The sequence below is a fragment of the Macrosteles quadrilineatus genome, unplaced genomic scaffold, assembly GCF_028750875.1.
Source record: "Macrosteles quadrilineatus isolate MER2022 unplaced genomic scaffold, UCM_ALF_1.0 Scaffold_8__2_contigs__length_117827958, whole genome shotgun sequence".
Classification (NCBI taxonomy): Eukaryota; Metazoa; Arthropoda; class Insecta; order Hemiptera; family Cicadellidae; genus Macrosteles; species Macrosteles quadrilineatus.
The window spans coordinates 44,415,121-44,434,791 of NW_026542601.1; the positions used below are offsets into that span (position 1 = coordinate 44,415,121).

Sequence of the window (19,671 nt, forward strand, 5' to 3'; positions counted from 1 at the left end):
AATAAAACTATTGAAATATGGCTAGTCTATTTAATAATCAGTCAAAGTTTGATAAGATACATAGGTCCCATAGTGAGAAGAAAGTATAAATTGTATAGTTTTGTTTCTAAGTCACCTTTGTTACATATTATGAATGAAAAAAATTATTCTTAGTACAACACAAATATGATTATTCCAAATTCTGTGTACGGTACCCTAAAGTTTACAAACTGTATTTAGAATTTAGATTAATGTAGGCCTAGAAGTAACCTAAGTTGGCCAGCTCATTTCAAAAGCAATTAGAGTAATTAATGAAAGGTTACGATAATTCAAATCAATTGTGTAGAATATTATATATTATAACTTACCTGTGAGATCAAAATAGATCCTCTTACTACCAATATTCCATAAGAAAAACGTCCATCGATATATTTCCACTTGAACCTCATAAGTGCCTGGGCTGTAGTCGTCTTTGTTGTATGTTACCTCCCAAGACGCCGAGGTGAACTGTCCGTCAATCTGACATAACATTTTATTGTTACAATTGAGCAACAAATCATCAGTTTCAATATATATGCTACTATAGGAGCTGATATTGTAAGTTTTATTTAACTATGCATCTGCCTACAAGCCCATAATAGTCTTTAACTGTTTAGAATATTTTATACATTTTTAAGAACTTTAAATGAAACCAACATCAGGGTGAAATCTACTATTAATCTATTCATTATCCGAAAAATGTTTTTATTTTAATTGAGCCTCCAATAAGATGTTCTACCAAATTGTGTGGTTACACAAAATTTGTTATGGAGTCTCATACAAATTTAATTCAGTTAAGTTAGTTCAAATTAATTTTCAAAATATGGAAGTTAACCTACTACTTCCTGTTTTCTCTATATTTTTTCCATTTCATTTAACTCTATTTTGAAGAGGCCGGCGAACACTTTTTAACCTTTGCATTTGCCTATTTACATAAGACTCTGGCCTGTGTGGAACGCATCAAGCTACAGTACAAGATTGTAATTGAATAGCCTACTGAAAAATAAAAGTGGCAACAGTTCACGATGGGAACCCACAACGCTGCCTTACATTCCTAGATCACGCTACCAGCTAAGCCACCAACTCACCAACATTATTTCATAGTATCCCAACAATAGTTGACATTTTATTAGTGCTTCTCATTTTAACAATAACCATATTGGGGATGTTGAATTTGAAAGTTTGAATTGCTCCACATTAAAAATCCCAAATCCGTAAAAATTAAAATTAGTAAAATTTAAGTATGGAGTCAAATAGGTATAGAATAGGAATCCAACAGGAATCTAAAGTGATCATTTATTTTTAAAATAACTTAATCATAAACAATTTTTTAAGCTACGGTATTACAATACTCACTGTTTTTGAGTGTTGGGGAATGGCATTGTCTCGAAAGCGGAACTGATATTCGCCACTTGCATGATGTCCGTTGTCTTCGGTAATTTCTGCTCGGAATTGCACAGTTCCTCCGATGACCACTGGAGCATTGCTGGTCAAGCTAACCCGCCAGGCATACCCTGAAGTACAGTAAACAAATTTAATAATTTTACATTTTAATTTATAAAAGAAGATCTATAGTTGAAAATGCATTAATTAAACTACAATATAATCCCATAAGCTAAAAAGCAGTAGCCTAGGCCTATTGAACTCAGATCACTCTGAGCACCTACAATCAATTACAAATCAAAGGAACTCCTAAAACACCCCTTTCTGATCACTCTGTTTCTGATTTTGAAGCTCCTGCATCTAGATCGTACCAAAATGGGAGAGGCGTGCACAGAAATCTTGAAAACCACCATGTAAGAACCAATACATATTAGGCTCTATTAGATTTAGAGAGCATTAAATATTTGGTCGTGGTTGTTCGTGTACATAGAATAAAATTATGACCAAATAAGTAATAGAAAAGTATTTTAATAAGAGTTAAATTGTGTGTACATTCCTGTAGAAAAACAAAGATCAGACTAACTTAATGCGTTGCTATGACAACGTCATCAGCTGACGCTACACCAGCCCCCCACGGAGAAAAGGAATCTATGCATCATTTTGAAAAGTAACCCGTGGTCGGATTTGTCTTCCAGAACGAGTTGTATAAGAATTCGTAGATGGAGTTTGACAAGATGGTGGTAGTTTTGAGGATTCCTCTGCTTGTCCAGTCGGCACCAAACGTTTCGTGGGCTCAGGAATAGGACTTTCATCTGCAATAATATAGGCTGGCTTGACCCTGTCCAAAGATACCTTAGTTTCTTGGCCTCTTACAATGATGGTAATTGTCTTTTCGTCACGGCATATGACCTTGTAAGGACCAGAATATGGAACCTGTAAAGATTTTCTTAAGCTGTCTTGTCGGAGGAATACAAAGTCACAAGTATTGAGGTTCTTGAACACAAACGACCCTGGTTTAATGTGGCGTGATGCGGGTGTAGGTCTTAGTCGATTCATATGCTTACGCAGCCCTGATACCAATTCTTGTGGCTCGTTGCTCTCGTGGGAAGGTATTACGAAAAACTCTCCCGGAAGACGCAGTGGTTCTCCGTACACCAGTTCAGCTGATGAAGCAGTGATGTCCTCCTTGAAGGCAGATCTTATTCCGAGAAGGACAAACGGCAGTACTTCGGTCCAGTCTGATTTGCTGTGAGCCATTATAGCAGCTTTCAACTGGCGGTGGAGTCTTTCAATCATACCGTTGGCTTGTGGATGCCAGCTGGTAGTGAACTGGAGCTTTATGCCCAACTGTCGTGCTAGGTCTTTAAACAAAGTCGATGTGAACTGGGATCCGCGATCACATGTCAACTTTTGTGGGCATCCAAATCGAGCTATCCAAGTAGAGACAAACGCTCCAGTAACAGATTCGGCAGTTATTTGATCAATAGGACAAATTTCAGGCCAACGAGTAAATCTATCTATGATAGTTAGACAGTACCTAGAAGATTTTGATAAGGGAAGTGGGCCAATTAGGTCAATGTGGACATGAGAAAAACGTTCTGTAGGTGTATGAAAATCACCAAGGGGAGTAGAAACATGTCTAGTTATCTTAGATCTTTGGCATGAGAGGCAAGATTGAGTCCATTTGTGGCAATCCTTACGAATGGAAGGCCAGACAAAACGATCGCAGATAAGTTTTGTTGTGGCACGTATTCCAGGATGACTCAGCTTGTGGAACTGGTCGAAAACTCTACGTCGCAGTTCTGATGGCACAAAGGGTCTAGGAGTTCCTGTTGAGGTGTCACAGATAAGGCTCAAATGGGTTCCAGGAATCGGAACTTTCTCCAATCTAAGAGATGTAGTACTTTCTGAAATGAGATTTTGAAGTTCTTCGTCTGACTCTTGTGACTTGGCTAAGGATTCATGATCTAAAACAGTTGAAATGGCTTCAACACGTGACAAAGCATCAGCAACTATATTTTGTGAACCACTGATGTGCTTTATGTCTGTCGAAAACTCAGAGATAAATGAAAGTTGGCGTAACTGAGCTGGAGGCAACTTGTCACGGCGCTGTTGAAAGGCATAAATAAGTGGTTTATGATCTGTGAATATAGTGAAAGAAGTTGTTTCCAAGAGATGACGGAAATGCTGCACAGCTTCATAAATAGCGAGGAGTTCTCTGTAGTATGCAGGCCAGATGCACTGTTTGGATGATAGTTTCTTGGAGAAAAAACCTAGTGGTTGCCAAGAGTCATCGACAAACTGTTGGAGGCAAGCACCTACACTTACTCCAGAGGCGTCTGTAAAGAGACCAAGAGGAGCATCAGGTTTAGGATGAAACAATAGTGTTGCTGATGATAAGCTAGCCTTGCATGCTTGGAAAGCTTCTTCTGTCTCTGGAGTCCAGGGCACAGGGAGGGAACCTTTTGAATCAGCGTCACTAAGTAGGGAGTGCAGAGGTGCTTGAAATTCAGCGGCCTTTGGCAGAAACCTACGATAAAAGTTCATAATTCCCAAGAATCTGCGAAGACCACGCATTGTCTGAGGTAACTGGTAGTCTTGTAGAGCAGTGACTCTCTCCTGAGGTGGACGTGTCCCAGCAGATGAGACTAAGTAACCTAAAAATTTAACTTCTGGTACACCAATTACACATTTAGATGGATTTACAACTACTCCATAGTCAGAAAGTCGTTCAAACAACATTCTTAGGTGTTCTTTATGTATTTCTTCAGACTGGGAAAATACTAAAATGTCGTCAATATATGCATAACAAAAATCAAGGCCGTGAATAACTTCATCTATGAATCTTTGAAATGTTTGACCCGCGTTGCGTAAGCCAAAAGTCATGAATGGAAATTCAAACAAACCAAATGGAGTGGTGATTGCTGTTTTTTGGATGTCATCTTCGTGGACGGGAATTTGGTGGTAAGCCTTGGTCAAATCAATGGCAGAGAAATGCGTACAGCCTGCTAAATTGAACGAGAAATCCTGAATATGTGGTACAGGGTATCTGTCAGGAACAGTACGAGCATTTAAAGCGCGGTAATCACCGCAAGGACGCCATCCATTTTCACCTTCAGGCACCATGTGCAAAGGTGAGGACCAGGGGCTTTCAGAGGGTCGAGCAATACCAAGCTTAACCATCTCCTCAAATTCTTTCCGGGCAGCTTTCAATTTTTGAGGATGTAAGCGACGTGGTCGACAGTGAACAGGAGGACCAGGTGTAACATTTATATGATGAACTGTTTTATGTTTCACATCACGAGGTAAGCCTGGAGGACGAATAATATCAGGGAATTCAGAAAAAACTTCTGCCAATGGCGAAGAGAAAGATATAACTTTAATACTAGTTTGATTGTTGTTAGAAACTATTCCCTCGGCATTCAATCCCGTTTTCTTGTCAACCAAACATTTCATTTTGCAATCGGGTAATAAGTGATAGTGTGAAAGGAAGTCTGAACCTAATATAGGTATTGAAACATCCGCTACCACTAGACTCCAAGGGAAATTACGTCTAAGGCCTAAATTAAGGGTGAGAGGCATGGTACCATAAGTCTTTATTTCACTGTTATTGGCAGCACTTAGTGAATAGCTAGTAGGAAAACGTTTATATTTGATAAGGCGTTTAGGAAAACACGACACATCAGACCCGGTGTCGATAAGGAACCTAGTTCGTGAATTTCTGTCCATCACAAAGAGACGGCCGCCAGCATTTGAACAATCCGTTGCGGCCTCTACGGATTGTTGCTGAGGTTTCCCTGAAAAGAGCACGGAGAAAGACATTTGGTAGCATTGTTTTTGAATTTTCTATGGTACCAGCACCAGTTCTTAGAGGGATTAGGTTCGTTTCCTGATCCACCACGAGACTGGGAACGACCCCTAGGTCTCACCTGTGTATCTCGTACTCTGGTTTCTGATAATGCTTGAACTTGTTTAGAGAGGGATTCTATTGCATTTAATAAAGAAGTGTTACCTGAAGAGACTTCACAAATACCAGGTGTTGAAGGAATGTCAGCTACCTCCATGATCTTATCAGCCAGTTCTGCCAGTTTGTCCAAGGAGAGCTCAAGTTGCGTAGTCAATATGGCTTGTGAATGAGGAGGGAGTCGTCTGAGCCACAGTTGACGAAGCATGTTGTCTTGAAGGGGAGTCGAGCCCGCAAGAGACCTAAGATGCCTCAAAAACTGAGAAGGCTTGCGGTCTCCAAGGTCCTCTTCACTCAGCAGCCGCCGCACACGTTGCTCTTCGGATGCAGAGAGGCGTTCAATCAGTTTCTTTTTTAGATGTCCGTATTTGTCGCCTTGAGGAGGGTTTGTTATGATGTCTTCGACTTCAGCAGCAATTCCTGTGTCCAATTGCGAGACCACGTAGTGAAACTTGGTGTCGTCGTTGGTAATTCCAGATATAAGAAATTGCGAGTCAACTTGACAGAACCACAGACTTGGTCTTTCAGGCCAAAAGGGCGGAAGTTTGACGGCTACTCTGTTCACCGACATGTTTTGAGAAGTGCTGGGTTGTCCAATCCGTTGACGCAGTTCTTCATTCGCAGTTCTAAGTTCGGCGAGTTGAGTCTGCAGGTCTTCTAATGACATCGTTCGAAGGAGGAAACACAAAAGATTTAAACTCTTCAAAGAAAATAAGTCTTTAGATAACGGTTGTAGTCGGGGTCACCATTTTGGTCGTGGTTGTTCGTGTACATAGAATAAAATTATGACCAAATAAGTAATAGAAAAGTATTTTAATAAGAGTTAAATTGTGTGTACATTCCTGTAGAAAAACAAAGATCAGACTAACTTAATGCGTTGCTATGACAACGTCATCAGCTGACGCTACAAATACAAGTCATCATAACAACCCCACATCAATGGTAGCCAAACACCTAAAACAAAATCCAACTCACACAATAACTTTTCTTGATTCCCTCATAATGCTGAATAAAACCCACTCAAAACATAACAAAGCACAAAGTAAAAAAGCAAATTTGGTAACTTATAGGCTACTAAAATCTGATACAGAAGTCTACCCGACTAATCTTTGTACAGTAAAGGTTTGTCTAAGTATTAACATCGGCTCCAGTCCCACCCTTCCCCACACTCAAAGCAATGTGAAAAAGTAAGTGAAAACCAACAAACCTATTTCTCACCCCATCCACGCTTAAAATAGTGTTTTTGAACTACAGGCTGCACTTTACTTTACGTTCTGCACTCATTGGAATGAAAATATCGATCGTTAACTTATATTGATTATTCGATAAGTTATATCGTTTGGTTAGTTAGGTAAGGTTAACCTAACGATATATTGAATAAAACAATCGAATAACCGATATTTTAATTCGAAGGAGTGTAGGACGTAGAGTAAAATGCAGCCGAACTACAATAGGGGTACAGTTTTTTAACTGGACTAGGCCCTACGCTAATATTGATTGATTGAAAATATCGATTTGATTGGTAATTCTTCATTTGATTTTGTTAACTAGGCCTAAGTTCTATAAAATAAAACTGTTAGCAGACAACTTAACCCAACTAACCAAACTTTCTGATAGGCCTAATGAAAAAAAATTAATGAAGGTTTACCAATCGAATTGATACTTTTAGTCTACCTATATTAGCGTAGCCCAGTTAAGAAATTGTAAACCCCTACTAATCGAACCGATATTTTAAATCGTTATTAGCATAAGTTAGCCCAGTTAAGAAATTGTACCCCTACATTATGTATTAACATTAAATGTAACATTATGTACTTAACCCTCCGAGTGTCATGCGTCGCTGCAGCGACTCACGAACACTGTTTACGGCGAAGGCTCTATGACTGACAAAATCGGATTGAACTGGATCGAGTTTGGTATCGTTCTTTTCATTATATTCTAAGCTTTCTCCAGAGGTCTGTCTCTAAGCGCTTTATGTTCTCCGAGCCGATCGTAATTGTAGCAGACAGCTGACGTGCGTATTTGTAAACAGGTTAGGCTAGTTAACCTCGGACCGATGACTGATGTGTTTTATTATGTTTATCATTGTTTTAGTGTTAAAAATCAAAAGTAGTGATATACGTGGTGCATTATTAGAAGATTTAAGTGATTTTGAAGGGCTGTTTGATGATCCTGAAGAAGTAGGTAGTGATATTGATGTAAATTATCAGCCAGATTCCTAGCTATGTTAGGCTATGCATTCTTAGCTAAACGCTATGTACTGAAATCTGTTTTTGCCCATAACTTATTTATTTGCAAATCTACTTCCTTATATTATTATATATTTGTAATCCTCATAAAATTTAGAACAAAGTGGCTATTTTCAAATATTTATAGGCCTATAATTTATACAAGGCTGCACTTTACTTGACGTCCTACACTCATTCGAATGAAAATATCGATCGATATATCGATTGCTTCATTCGATATATCGTTTGGTTAGTTAGGTAAGGTTAACCTAACCTAACTAACCAAACGATATATCGAATGAAACAATCAAATGAAAATATCGAATCGAAAAAACAATCGAATGAGTGTAGGACGTCAAGTAAAGTGCAGCCTTTATACAATTTCATTGAGCGCAAACTTATTTTTTTTTCAATTTTTCCAAAAAAGATTTTTTTTTTGGCTAGGCCTACCTAAAAAAATTTTTTTGAAACAAATATTCCTTAGGCCTAGGTTTTATGTATGATATTGAAGCCCATGATTTTCCAAACAAAATGGTAAATAGAACAGTAGAATTAACATTGTTTTAAGCTTTTCAGATCCGTTTTAATAAAACCTTGCAAATGCGCCAAAAATAGGCGGACATTAAGGCCTAAACTATGGACACTCGGAGGGTTAAGTACCTAGGTAACAAATTACTAGGTAGGGCCTTAGGCCTAGGCCTATGCAGTATTAGACTACTATTTGGGTGGACCGATGCTTCTAGGTGTCGAATGAGGCAACTCAAACCGTGAATTCATCTACTCACCCCAAACTGTTGCTATGATTCAAGTAACTATCACTAACTTACTGATAGTAACTTAGCCTAGGCCTATTAGTAACCTTACCGAATTAATAAATTAGGGATCACTTAAGAAACATGTCACTTACCTGATGACACAATGCTAAGGAGGAAAACCAAATGTAAATTCAACATTTTCTTAGAATTTCAATTCACATCTTTAAACAAACTGAAAAATAACATTACTGTAAAATACGATTTTCGATTAAAACAAGGCTGCTTGCCCTTCACAAGATAGAAACTGTTCCTTACAAACGTGTATAATATTAAATAAAAAGTAAACGATATTGACAGTAATAAAATGTTTATACTTCGTCTGAGTCTGACAGCTTGTAGACAAAAATTACACGAAATTTCTCACATCACATCAGTCACATCCAAACAGCGAGATTCGAGATTGAATTGAACAAACAAACATTAAACAGACAGAACTCTTCTTCAGTCCTTCAGTGAAAAGTGACAAGACAAGAAGACAAGACAACGACAAGGTAGGCTAGTTTGCTAGTTTCCTGAGTTTCGGTATTCGGTAGTTTGTCACAAAGACAGCTGGACAGCTGAGGCAGCAATGAGGCTTCTTTTAGCAGTTTAGAAAGAAACGAGCTGTCGACAAGATGGGACTATTTTAGTGTCGATATTTTGGGATGTCGATAATCTGGAACCCCACGGCTGATACTGATAGTACACTACAACCGACTGATTCGGATTCGGATCGAGATTCGATTCGATTGACTAAAGTCAAAAATCAGACGGAACAGACTTAACCTCGTTTGTCAACAAATCAACAATAATAACAACTTTAAAAAATGCCTTAATTATTTTGTATAGGTTATGTCATGCTTTTGGGCGATAAAGGATTCTAAGTTAGGACGAAAAAGAAAAATATAAAATGTTTAATTATATCACATTAAAAGTTTTACCCGCTGTTTGCAAATTTAGCACTGGAAGAGTTGCATTCAAAGAACAATTAAAAAATGCTCAAAAATTTAAACCTAGTTCTCAGATTTGGCTTTCAAGACAGTTAAATGACAAATATGTTAAACAAGCAAGGATAGAGCACTACAGGTTAGTAATTTAAATGGGTTCAAACGAAATTACTAAGTACATCAGACTAGTTCCTAACTTATTACATTTGTGAAGTAGTCCTATAACTATGTTGCCTAAACAAATCTACAAATTGCCCATCGTAATTTAAGTAGGCCTATGGCATTTCACAGTCAATTTCTTAGGAGTTCTCATTAGACATTCCAAGCTAAGTTGACATTAAATATAGTAAGTTATATATTAATATACCTACCAAATATATTTTAGTACGAGAGGATACACGTTCGGTAACCGGACGTGGATTAGGCGCCCGCAGTTACTGTCATAACCTAACCTAACTTGCTGATAATGAAAGAATCAAATGAAGGTTAAATTCTGTTCGTAAAATAAAATTATAAATGCCAAAAATTCTAACAAAAGATGCAAGTTATAGTTAAGAAGAAATGGCTTTCAAAGCAAAGTCTTTGACAAAAAGTTAAAGTTACTGATGAGATTCGAACCAGGGGTAAGTTACCTCTTGCATATCAGCCGAGCACTCTATCCACTATACCACGAATACCGATGGCTGTACATCGTATCGTTGTGGTAATGGCGATCCGGGCCCCCACAACCCGGTGACGTTACTGCCGGACGCCTAATGCACGTCCGGCATTAGGGGACATTAGGGGTTAAAATGGGGTTTTCCCATTTGTGACCCTGAAAACAAAAACATTTGCAATTTCTTTTAAAACCGTTTTGTAGAGCTAAAAAAAAGAAATAATTTTGTATATTTATTAAAGCGCTGTTGTATGGCTAACGGTCATGGAAAAAATTCAAAAATAGTGTAATTTAAAATTCCCGTGTTATTCTTATGGTGAAATTTAAAACAGTTGTAGTTTAAGTTACTTGTTTATGCCGGATAACTTATTGAACAAATTTGACAAATTTATTTATTTCATCCTATATACTATTGACATATGGTCAAAAACACTTTTTACCTTCCCCGTAGCAGCAAACCTAAGCTCTTGTTAAATCTTATGTTATTTAAATTGGGAATAAAAATGTCTTATTTATGGAAATATTTTAGTAAAAATGTAATCAGACAAGTTGAAATTCGCTTAGTCTGCAGGTTTGCTGTGGTGGGGGTATTTTCCATAATATTAGGTTTGGTAAAATTGGTGATGGTTCATTGCTACTTAATTATACCCAACAATTTCTCACTCTTCCCTGTTTAAGGTGTCGCAGTGCGTTTAAACTGATAGAGATAAATAAGTCGTATAGAATATTGCGGCCAGGACAAGTAGTGGTTGATCTCGGCTGTGCGCCAGGAAGCTGGACTCAAGTTGCTGTAAAATGTACCAAAGCAGACTATCCAGGTAGGCCTTTGTTAATTATTAATTTAAAATAGTTATGAATAAGTCCTCCTAGTGAGAAAAACAAGGAATTTATTTTCTTGTAGGCCTACCCATAAGTTTATTAGTTTACTGCTCTCTTTTTGTTTTTATCTTTTTTTATAGGGTTGTGAGCAGAGCCGGCCTTGGGTGGTGCGGGGCAGAGTGCAAACATACAGAGCGGAGCCCCTTACTACCAAAATCATAGTATCCCAACAATACTAACTAACAAAAATCTCCATGTATACGCTACGTTAATATTAGTATTTGCACTCCCTCCTTTTAGCGAATTTCCCTATGGGGAAGTAGCTATTACCGTAGATGGCACAGTAAGACCTAGGCCCGGGACCAATTTACTTTTTCATTTTGATGTCCCCAGTTCACATACTTAAACAAGTTATTAGTAAGCACTGGGAATACAATAAAGAAGTACATGGGCTTTTCATTGATTTTTCGAAGGCCTATGATAGCCTTGACAGGGGAAGAATATATCAGCAGATGGAAAAGTTTGGGATCCCCAGAAAACTAATAAAACTAGTAGAAATGTCCTTGAATGAATCAAAATGCAAAGTAAAAATAGATGGAGAGTTATCAGAAAGCTTTGAAGTAAGAACAGGCGTAAGGCAAGGTGATGGAATATCACCTATACTATTTAACATAGCCTTAGAAGAGGCCCTCCAACAAGTAAGGCAAACAAATATAGGTTTAGAAATGGGAACAAAAATAAACATCCTAGCTTTTGCGGACGATGTAGTAATTCTGTCAAAAAACAGAAATGACCTAGAGGAGCTAACCAGACTGTTCATAAAAAAATCAGAAAAAATGGGCCTAAAGATTAATGATGAGAAGACAAAATATATACACTTCACGAGACAGCCAAATGAAGTGAGGACAAATGAAATTAGTATAGATGGACATACTTTTGAAGTTATTGAACAATTTAAATATCTAGGGGTAATTATATCAAGCAGCAATAGTGAAGAAATGGAAATAAATTATAGGATTGCTCAGGCCAATAAATGTATGTATTCTTGTAAGAAATTGTTGACTTCAAAGATTCTCTCACATAAAACGAAAATAAAAATATATCATAGTATAATTCGACCAGTATTAACATATGGAGCTGAAACTTGGATTTTAAATAAAAAAGAAGAAAACAAAATGATTGTTTTTTAAAACAAAATTTTAAGAATGATATATGGACCAATACAAGACAATGGAGAATGGAGAAGAAGGCATAATAGGGAGATAAGGAATATGTACAATGATTATGATGTAGTAGCACACGTGAAAGCAAGGAGAATAAGGTGGGCAGGACACGCACTATGGAGAGAACGAGGTTCACTACTAAAAGAAGCAAGTATAGGAAAGCCAGAAGGGAAACGACCATTAGGAAGGCCCAAGAAGAGATGGTGGGATAGTGTTTCCAAGGACGTCAGAGAGGTGGGGGCAGAAGTGGAAGAGGCAGAAGATCGAGAGAGATGGAGAGCAGTTGTTGGTGCGGCCAAATCCCGCCTTGGGCATAAATGGCCATGGGAATGAATGAAAAAGAAGCCAAAAACACAATTCGTTCAAATTGTTTTATATATGTGTGTGTGTGTGTGTCCGTAAACGTGATAACTTGAATTCGTGAACCACCATGATCGGACTATGGTAACGCAGTTTTACGCGGGGTTTTATGGGGTAAAAATTAGTTTTTCTCATTGTTGACCCTCAAAACATAAAATTATAAAATTTCTCTCTAAACCTTTAAGAGCTTAAAAAAACAAATAATTTAGTAGGCATACATGGTGTTTAGTAGGCCTATATGGTGTTTTTGTACGGTTATTCGTAACGGAGAAAATATAAAAAAATTGTAAATTTAGAATTCCCATGTTATTCTTATGGAGAATATTCCATAACTTACTGTTTCCTTGTACAGTAGTAGCAAACCTAGGTGCTCCGTTAAACCTAATGTTATTTAAATAGATTTAATTGAAAATCATTTAAGACAAAATGTAAATTCGCTTAGTCTGCAGGTTTGCTGCGGGGGGGGGGCTATTTCTTTCTTAATTGGTGTAAGATTGACAGACTTTTGACAATTTTTTTTTGTATTTTGCACCAAGCGCCGGTCCCTTTGCAGCCGCAACACTTTTGCACGTCCCTAATGCCGGCTCTATATATAGCTGTAAATGTATACAGCTAATTGTTGAATACATTTAAATAAAACTTAAAGGGTTTTATATTTTAATGTGGGAAATAACCAAACAAAAATCTATCAGGTAACATTAAATGTGAATGGTAAGAAAACCCTGAACTACTACGGAAAAATATTGCATGTTAGATCAGCTGAATGGTAAATATGGAATGTGTTTGGGATAAATATGCTCAAATATGATAAATTATTAATATACAGAACAATTCATCTGATGTTGTAGGCTAAGTGTTCTCAATAAAATAATTAGGCCTAAGGGTTGTAATCTTTCACGCACCAACAGATATAGCTCGGTTTGTAAAACATATATTTTAGCTCCATGTCATGTGTATTTCAGTGTGTTGAAGCTTGACATTTAGCCTGAGGCCAAACATAAAAGAGGGTGCCTGTTTTTTTCTAAACTCAAATTTGAAATATGCGCTACAATCAAAAATCTGTTATCCAAAAAAAGGTTGCAAAAAGGCTAAAACCAATAGAAATTCGTCTGTATATGTGAGAAGTGAACTATAACAACATTAAAATTTAAATTGTAGATGTCACAGCATTGTGACTGATAATGTGACGCTTGATTATTGAACATACTTGAATTATCATGAAAACTGCCATTTAGCAATAACAACGACATTGGTTTGTTTTTGTCAACGCTGTTGGATCTGTTGTTTGAAATTATCGCTTAAATGCTAGGCCACAACAAGTATTGTGCAACTTGATGGACAAAAAAAATATTGTAAACAAGATTGCATTAATGTTGGTTGCATCAATAATGGGAATCTGCTTGAAAAAAAAATTGAAAAACAGGTCAAACAGCACAGTTTAATGTAAAATAGGAAACTGAAAAACCAAATGTTTGATGGTTTTAATTGCTTTGTTTTGTTTAGTTTTCAGGATGGACACTATATTGTGACAACTTTTATTTCATGCTAAATCAGTTGTATATCTCAACATATTCCTGGCATGTCGTAGATTCAAAGTCCCTAGTGGTGGGAGTAGACCTGTCTCCAGTACATCCTGTAGAAGGATCGGTGTTACTCGGAGGTTTAAACTTCACGACAGAATCGGCTCAGGCTCAGCTGGCGGAACACCTAGAAGGTAAGGGACCAGTGTCATTGTCCACAAATCCATCTAGTTTGCAGTGACTGAACTATGAAGTTCTAATTATGTTAAGTTGAATTAGTGGGAAACTCAATGTACATCAATGTAATGTGGGATGTACATATAAAACATTACTAGTTTCCCTTGTTTTGTATTGTAACTGAGCATAATTTCAATGTGTGACCAATAACGACCTCGGATCAGTATCCTGGTTATCAGTAATCCTGGTTTAAGTCTCTAAAAGCGAACTAGTGTGAATGCTAACATCTAAGTTTACACTGTCACGATTGACTTTTTTCTACTTGCACAGTCTCATTTGTAGTTGAAGGATGCCAGGCTAGAGAAATGCTAAATTTTCAGGAAAAGGGGAAAAACAAAAATTGAGATATAATTAAGTGTGTTTTTCTTATATTATGGATACACACTATACTTAACTTATAACATTAAAATGTACGAATTTAACTTTTTAATTAAAATACTCCAGTCCAGCTCTAGTCGTCAAGTTCATTCTCATTGTCCGCAGCAGCACCAAATCCAAATGGCAAAGGGTTAATTAACTATCGAACCTGTATGTGCACTCTTAGGGTAATAATTTGCACCAATGTAGGATTGCGTAGACCATAAAGGTTTGCAGAGAAATCCACCCGGGTGCCAAGTTTGCAGGACCTTTTTGTACTGTAGGCTTCCTAGACAACCGCCCGCTCATGATTCGCAAACTCAAAACACTCATACCTACATTAACAAACAAGCATCGATGATTTGCCAAGCACTGTAAAGTATAGATGTTACTGCTGTATTTTTGTATTGTTTAGTAGAATACTATAAGTTATAATTTTGCTCAAATGTGTCTGTCTTTTTGAAACATTTCCATTCATTGCCAATAACATTATGTTATTGGCGATGAATATATATACGCACAATCTATATATATACATGCACGCATATATATATATATGCACAATAGATTGTAATAATAAAAAAAAGCAACAATCCAACATTCTCTAAATTTAAACCAATTAGTGAAAAAGATCTAGAAAAAAGCCTAAAGAATAAATACAGTAGTGGATATGACGAAATACCTCCAATACTTATTAAAAGAGCTAAACAACAACTGATCAAACCAATTGCACATGTCATTAATGCCTCTTTTCTCCATGGAAGTTATCCTGAAAAGCTGACAATCTCAAAATTAAAGCCTCTTTACAAGAAAGGAAATAAAGCGGATCCTCTTAATTACCGGCCGGTGGCGATCCTTCCATCAATATCTAAAATATTCGAAAAAGTAGCATATACACAGTTGGAGTAATTTCTAGAAACAAACGATATTTTAAAGCCTGAACAACATGGCTTTTGAACAGGAAAGTCTGTATTAACAGCAGCGACTGATTTGATTGAGTCAGTTATTGATTCAGTAGATAATCATGAAAAAGCTATTGGAATTTTTATAGATTTGAGTAAAGCGTTTGACTCTGTTTCCCACCCAATTTTATTAGACAAGCTGCATAGAATAGGTATTAAAGATAGAGCTTTTGATTGGATAAAATCATATTTCACCAATAGGAAACAGTTTGTCCAAATCGTAAACATTTCTAACAACTTCAAACATTATTACAACTCTCAACTTTTAGAAATTAAAAATGGCATACCACAGGGATCAATACTCTCAACTTTGTTTTTCAACCGTTATTTGGCAGACATCCCAACACCGACTGGCACAAGTAAATTAGTTCTATATGCTGATGATGCCACTTTAAAAATATCTATCAGATAAAACTTTTAGTGGGACAGAACTATCAGTTAAGAATAATATGACCACTTTGACTAGCTACTTCACTCAGAATAATTTAGCAATTAATAAAGAAAAAACAATTTTCATCAATTTTAAAACCCCACAGGCTGCATAATATCCATCTGATAGTCTAAATATCGGAACAAATCAAGTAATTAGTAAAACAAACAAAACTAAATTTTTAGGTCTAACAATAGATCAAAATCTAAACTGGAACTCCCATGTACAAGAATTAATTGCTAAAATATCTTCAGGTGTCTTTGCCCTCAGCAGATTGCAGTATTTCGGTGAAACTGAAACCTTAAAACTAGTTTATTTTTCATATATACATTCAATAATATCTTATGGCATCTCCTTATATGGTTGTACAAGCTTAAATAATATGTATACAATTCTTAAATATAAAAAAAAAGCAGTGAGGCGTATGTTGAAACTTCCACGAAAAACACACGTAAAAGAATATTTTATTTCACTTAAAATAATGACAGTCTATGGGATGTATATATATCCAACTATCATCCCCTTCAAGGAAAGGGAACATACTCTAAAACCATTAGGAAGTACTTATGAGTATAATACTAGAAATAGGAACAATATTGCAATACCCATACATAATTTGGAACTATTTAAAATGAAACCTACTTATGCTGGAGCATTATTTTTTTTTCAAATTACCATTAACCTTAAGACAAGAGCCGAATTCAAGAATATTAAAAAGGAAACTTAAAGATTTTATAACGACTAAAGCATTGTATAATATACAAGAATTTCTTGACCCAGAGTTTTATTCAAAACCTTCTGGGACTTGAAGGGCTTTTGGATGTTTAGAATATTTTACTGATTTCTTATTTTATTTATGATCGTTATTTGTTTTGTTGAGAATCTCTATTGTAATAGTATAAAAAGCCTTCTTTTTATGGTAAAAAAATGGTAGAAATAAGTTAGAAAACAGTTTAAAGTTATAATAAAGAATCACTTTTTGACACTGTTCAATGTACTGTAAATATTTACTAAAAGAATAAAGATTGTTTGAAATGAAATTAAATGAAATTATCAATAATTTTACCATATATTACTCTCTGAAGGTGTGGACTTTTTACTTTCGCCAATAGTCCAGCTCCGAGTTGTCCGAAAAAGAGGGGGTCCTCTGTGACTTACAATATTTACCTTACAAAAAAATTTATAACTTAAAAGGCAAAAATTGTGTTTTTTTTACTTATAGAAACAGCTTTACGTTAAACAATCCAATGATGCAATTTTATTGAAATTGGTCTATAAATTACAGAAGAGTTTGAACAACATAAAAACACCTATTTAGTATTTACACACGATAAAAAGCACATAAGTATTTTAAAATATCTTGCATCCAAACAAACTAATTTTTGTTGTTCAAATCAGTAACTTAATTATCGGTGTAAAATTTGCTTTCCACAGAGTGCAACTCAAACTGAACTCATAACTCTTTACTTGCATCCATTTTCTTTTCAGGACGAGCTGTTGATGTGGTTCTAAGTGACATGGCACCTTCAGCTAGCGGTGTGAAATCCCTGGACCACACCAACATTATAAGTCTATGCTATTCTGCACTACGGTAATTTGATTTATTTTTTATTTAATATTGAATTGGTATTAACAAAGAAATGTTTTCAAAACTTAAAAAAAAAGTCATATTTTCTTTAAAATCTGCAAGGTAAACTAGTTTAAATTAACCAGTAAGGGTGATGCCTGTTGGATCTGATCAGAGCGGATCGGTTCAAGGTGTTATTTCCTCGCAGGAGACAGCATCGTAGACTGAGAGTATAAAACTATTCTTGGTCTGACTAGGTGTATAAATCATGAAGAGTTCCCCAGTTTGTAACATATCTAAATCAGAGGCCTTTGTGAAGTACAACAGTTGACAAAGTAGGTGGATTGTTTGTATTTGCACCTGAAATGAGGCCTTTTGATATTTTTAAGTCATCCTTTCTGCGTGCGTGTGTTGTCTTATTCATAAATTTTTGAAAAGGGTTTTTTCATTAGACAAGAAAAACATGATAGACAATAATGTTTTATAAGGGAATTTTCAATAAAGAGACTGAGTACAGAAACTCTGTTCATTCAATCAAAGCCATGTTAAGAGAAGGATTCCACAATCCAGCTCCTTATCTTAAGACACCTCTCAGGGTTGCAACATAACAACATAACAAAATTTAAATTACTAATTTTAACTTGAAATACAACATGACTAATAATATTAATTGATAATATCTGAGCTCAAGCATTAAATTGATTTTATTTTAGGTGTAACTTTTAATACTAGATTATAAACTTGACGTTCCATTTCTCCTTTTCCAGGTTTGCGGAAAAAATGTCTTCTCCTGGCGGATCGCTGGTCATGAAAGTGTTTGACGGAGGTGAGAGTCCACAGCTGTTGAAGGATGCCAAGCAGCTGTACGAAATTGTTTCAATCGTTAGACCAGAGGCTTCTCGCAAAGAGTCTAGCGAAAAGTTTTTTGTGTGTTTGAAATTTAGGAAAAATTCTGCAAGGGAAATACTTGAGCAAAAAAATCCTTAGCCAATATTTATAAAATAGATTTCTGCTATTTTTATACGTAAGATAACTTCAAAACTCTGTAGATAAGGATATAAAAAGTACATTTTATGAGTTATATACTATTAGTTGTTCTTTTTAAGATCTTGAAGTTAATTTAGTAAATAATTTAAATCTGAACTTATAATCATTCAAGGTCAAAAAAAGAAATACATACAATGAAAAATCTTCATCTAAAAAATTAGGTTATGGTTTTATCTATACACAAGATCCTACAAGTTATTACAAATAGTTATTTTATGTTCATCCTCAGGTCACTTTCAATAAATTTATAAATGTTATTTTGCCGTACTTACAGTTATTTCCAGTCTCCCCTTCCTTATTTTACAATCCTCGTTCCTCAGGGATAATTTTGTTTAAAGACCTAAATATTTAATTTAACAGGGAAAACTAAGTTGGGAAACCATGTTCAACAATAACGAGTGTTAGGAATTTTGTCAACTCATAAGGAAAATTAGTTTTCAACTTGAGCTTCTTTGCCTTTGAAAGTGATTACAACGTTCAAACTTACAAGGATAAAAGATATAACAGCAAATCAGTGAAGTTACAACTTTATTGGTACTAAATTTTAAAGTTATGTTTACACCACAGCTAATTTTAAAAGCTGTTAACTTAAGTTGCATTCAAGATCAAAATATTTTACACTACAGTAAGTACAATTTCATTAACAAATGTATTGCGTTTTTCATTTAGGAAATTGTTGATTCACTATAAACCCATGGCCAAACAATTTTAAATAATAACGAGAACATGGTTGTAATAGTATATTTTGTACCTTGGGCCGAAAATGAGATTTTGCCGACTCGAAATAGTTTTTAAGTTCCAGATGAAGTTGAGACAATAAAACAATTCTATTGCAATGCTATAATTGATACTGATTGTCTATTTAATATGATATAATGTTTTAAAAAAGTAAGCGGGCAGCGATTTTTGGCCCTAGGGATGTAAAAACCTGCTCGGTCCGCAAATGACGATGACAGCTGGCATAGACAGCAATACGTAGCTTTCGGCCTCCATGATGTTTGTAAAACGGCTAAAAACATTGTAGAGTGGGGAAAAAATTATGTTATAGCATTTGTTCTAACTTTACATAAACTTAATTTTGTGATTACTTGATTGTGTACAAGCAGTTTTAATTAAATCTAAAAATAACAATGATAGTCTCTTGTTCTACTTTTGAGAAT

General features: G+C 35.7%; 2 protein-coding genes across 4 annotated transcripts in view; one reads left to right on the top strand and one right to left on the bottom strand.

Moving 5' to 3' along the window:
• Nucleotides 1–8,817, bottom strand: part of LOC128999558 (uncharacterized) — a 34,743-nt gene extending 25,926 nt beyond the window's left edge. Inside the window, exons 1-3 of one of the 3 annotated variants that reach the window (XM_054426131.1) lie at nt 8,501–8,817; nt 1,375–1,532; nt 348–498 (exon numbers count right to left, since the gene is read on the bottom strand). In XM_054426131.1, coding sequence (XP_054282106.1) covers nt 348–498; nt 1,375–1,532; nt 8,501–8,546 — 355 coding nt within the window. In that variant the 5' untranslated portion in view covers nt 8,547–8,817. The remainder of the gene's footprint in view (nt 1–347; nt 499–1,374; nt 1,533–8,500) is intronic. The other 2 variants (XM_054426132.1, XM_054426133.1) reach the window with 2 other exon arrangements.
• A 356-nt stretch (nt 8,818–9,173) lies between these two features.
• LOC129001254 (rRNA methyltransferase 2, mitochondrial-like) lies at nt 9,174–18,734 on the top strand. The gene is made up of 5 exons (XM_054428487.1): nt 9,174–9,473; nt 10,668–10,807; nt 13,980–14,105; nt 17,386–17,488; nt 18,232–18,734. The coding sequence occupies exons 1-5, from the start codon at nt 9,298–9,300 to the stop codon at nt 18,449–18,451; spliced, it is 765 nt and encodes a 254-aa protein (XP_054284462.1). The 5' UTR covers nt 9,174–9,297; the 3' UTR covers nt 18,452–18,734.
• Nucleotides 18,735–19,671: the final 937 nt, after the last annotated feature.

Excerpts from the sequence above, each read along its gene's own strand:
- LOC129001254 (XM_054428487.1), top strand. The coding sequence starts at position 9,298 with ATGTTTAATTATATCACATTAAAAGTTTTACCCGCTGTTTGCAAATTT. Across the intron at positions 14,106-17,385 it reads GCTGGCGGAACACCTAGAAG|GACGAGCTGTTGATGTGGTT; the intron begins GTAAGGGACCAG and ends TTTTCTTTTCAG. Across the intron at positions 17,489-18,231 it reads CTATGCTATTCTGCACTACG|GTTTGCGGAAAAAATGTCTT; the intron begins GTAATTTGATTT and ends CTCCTTTTCCAG.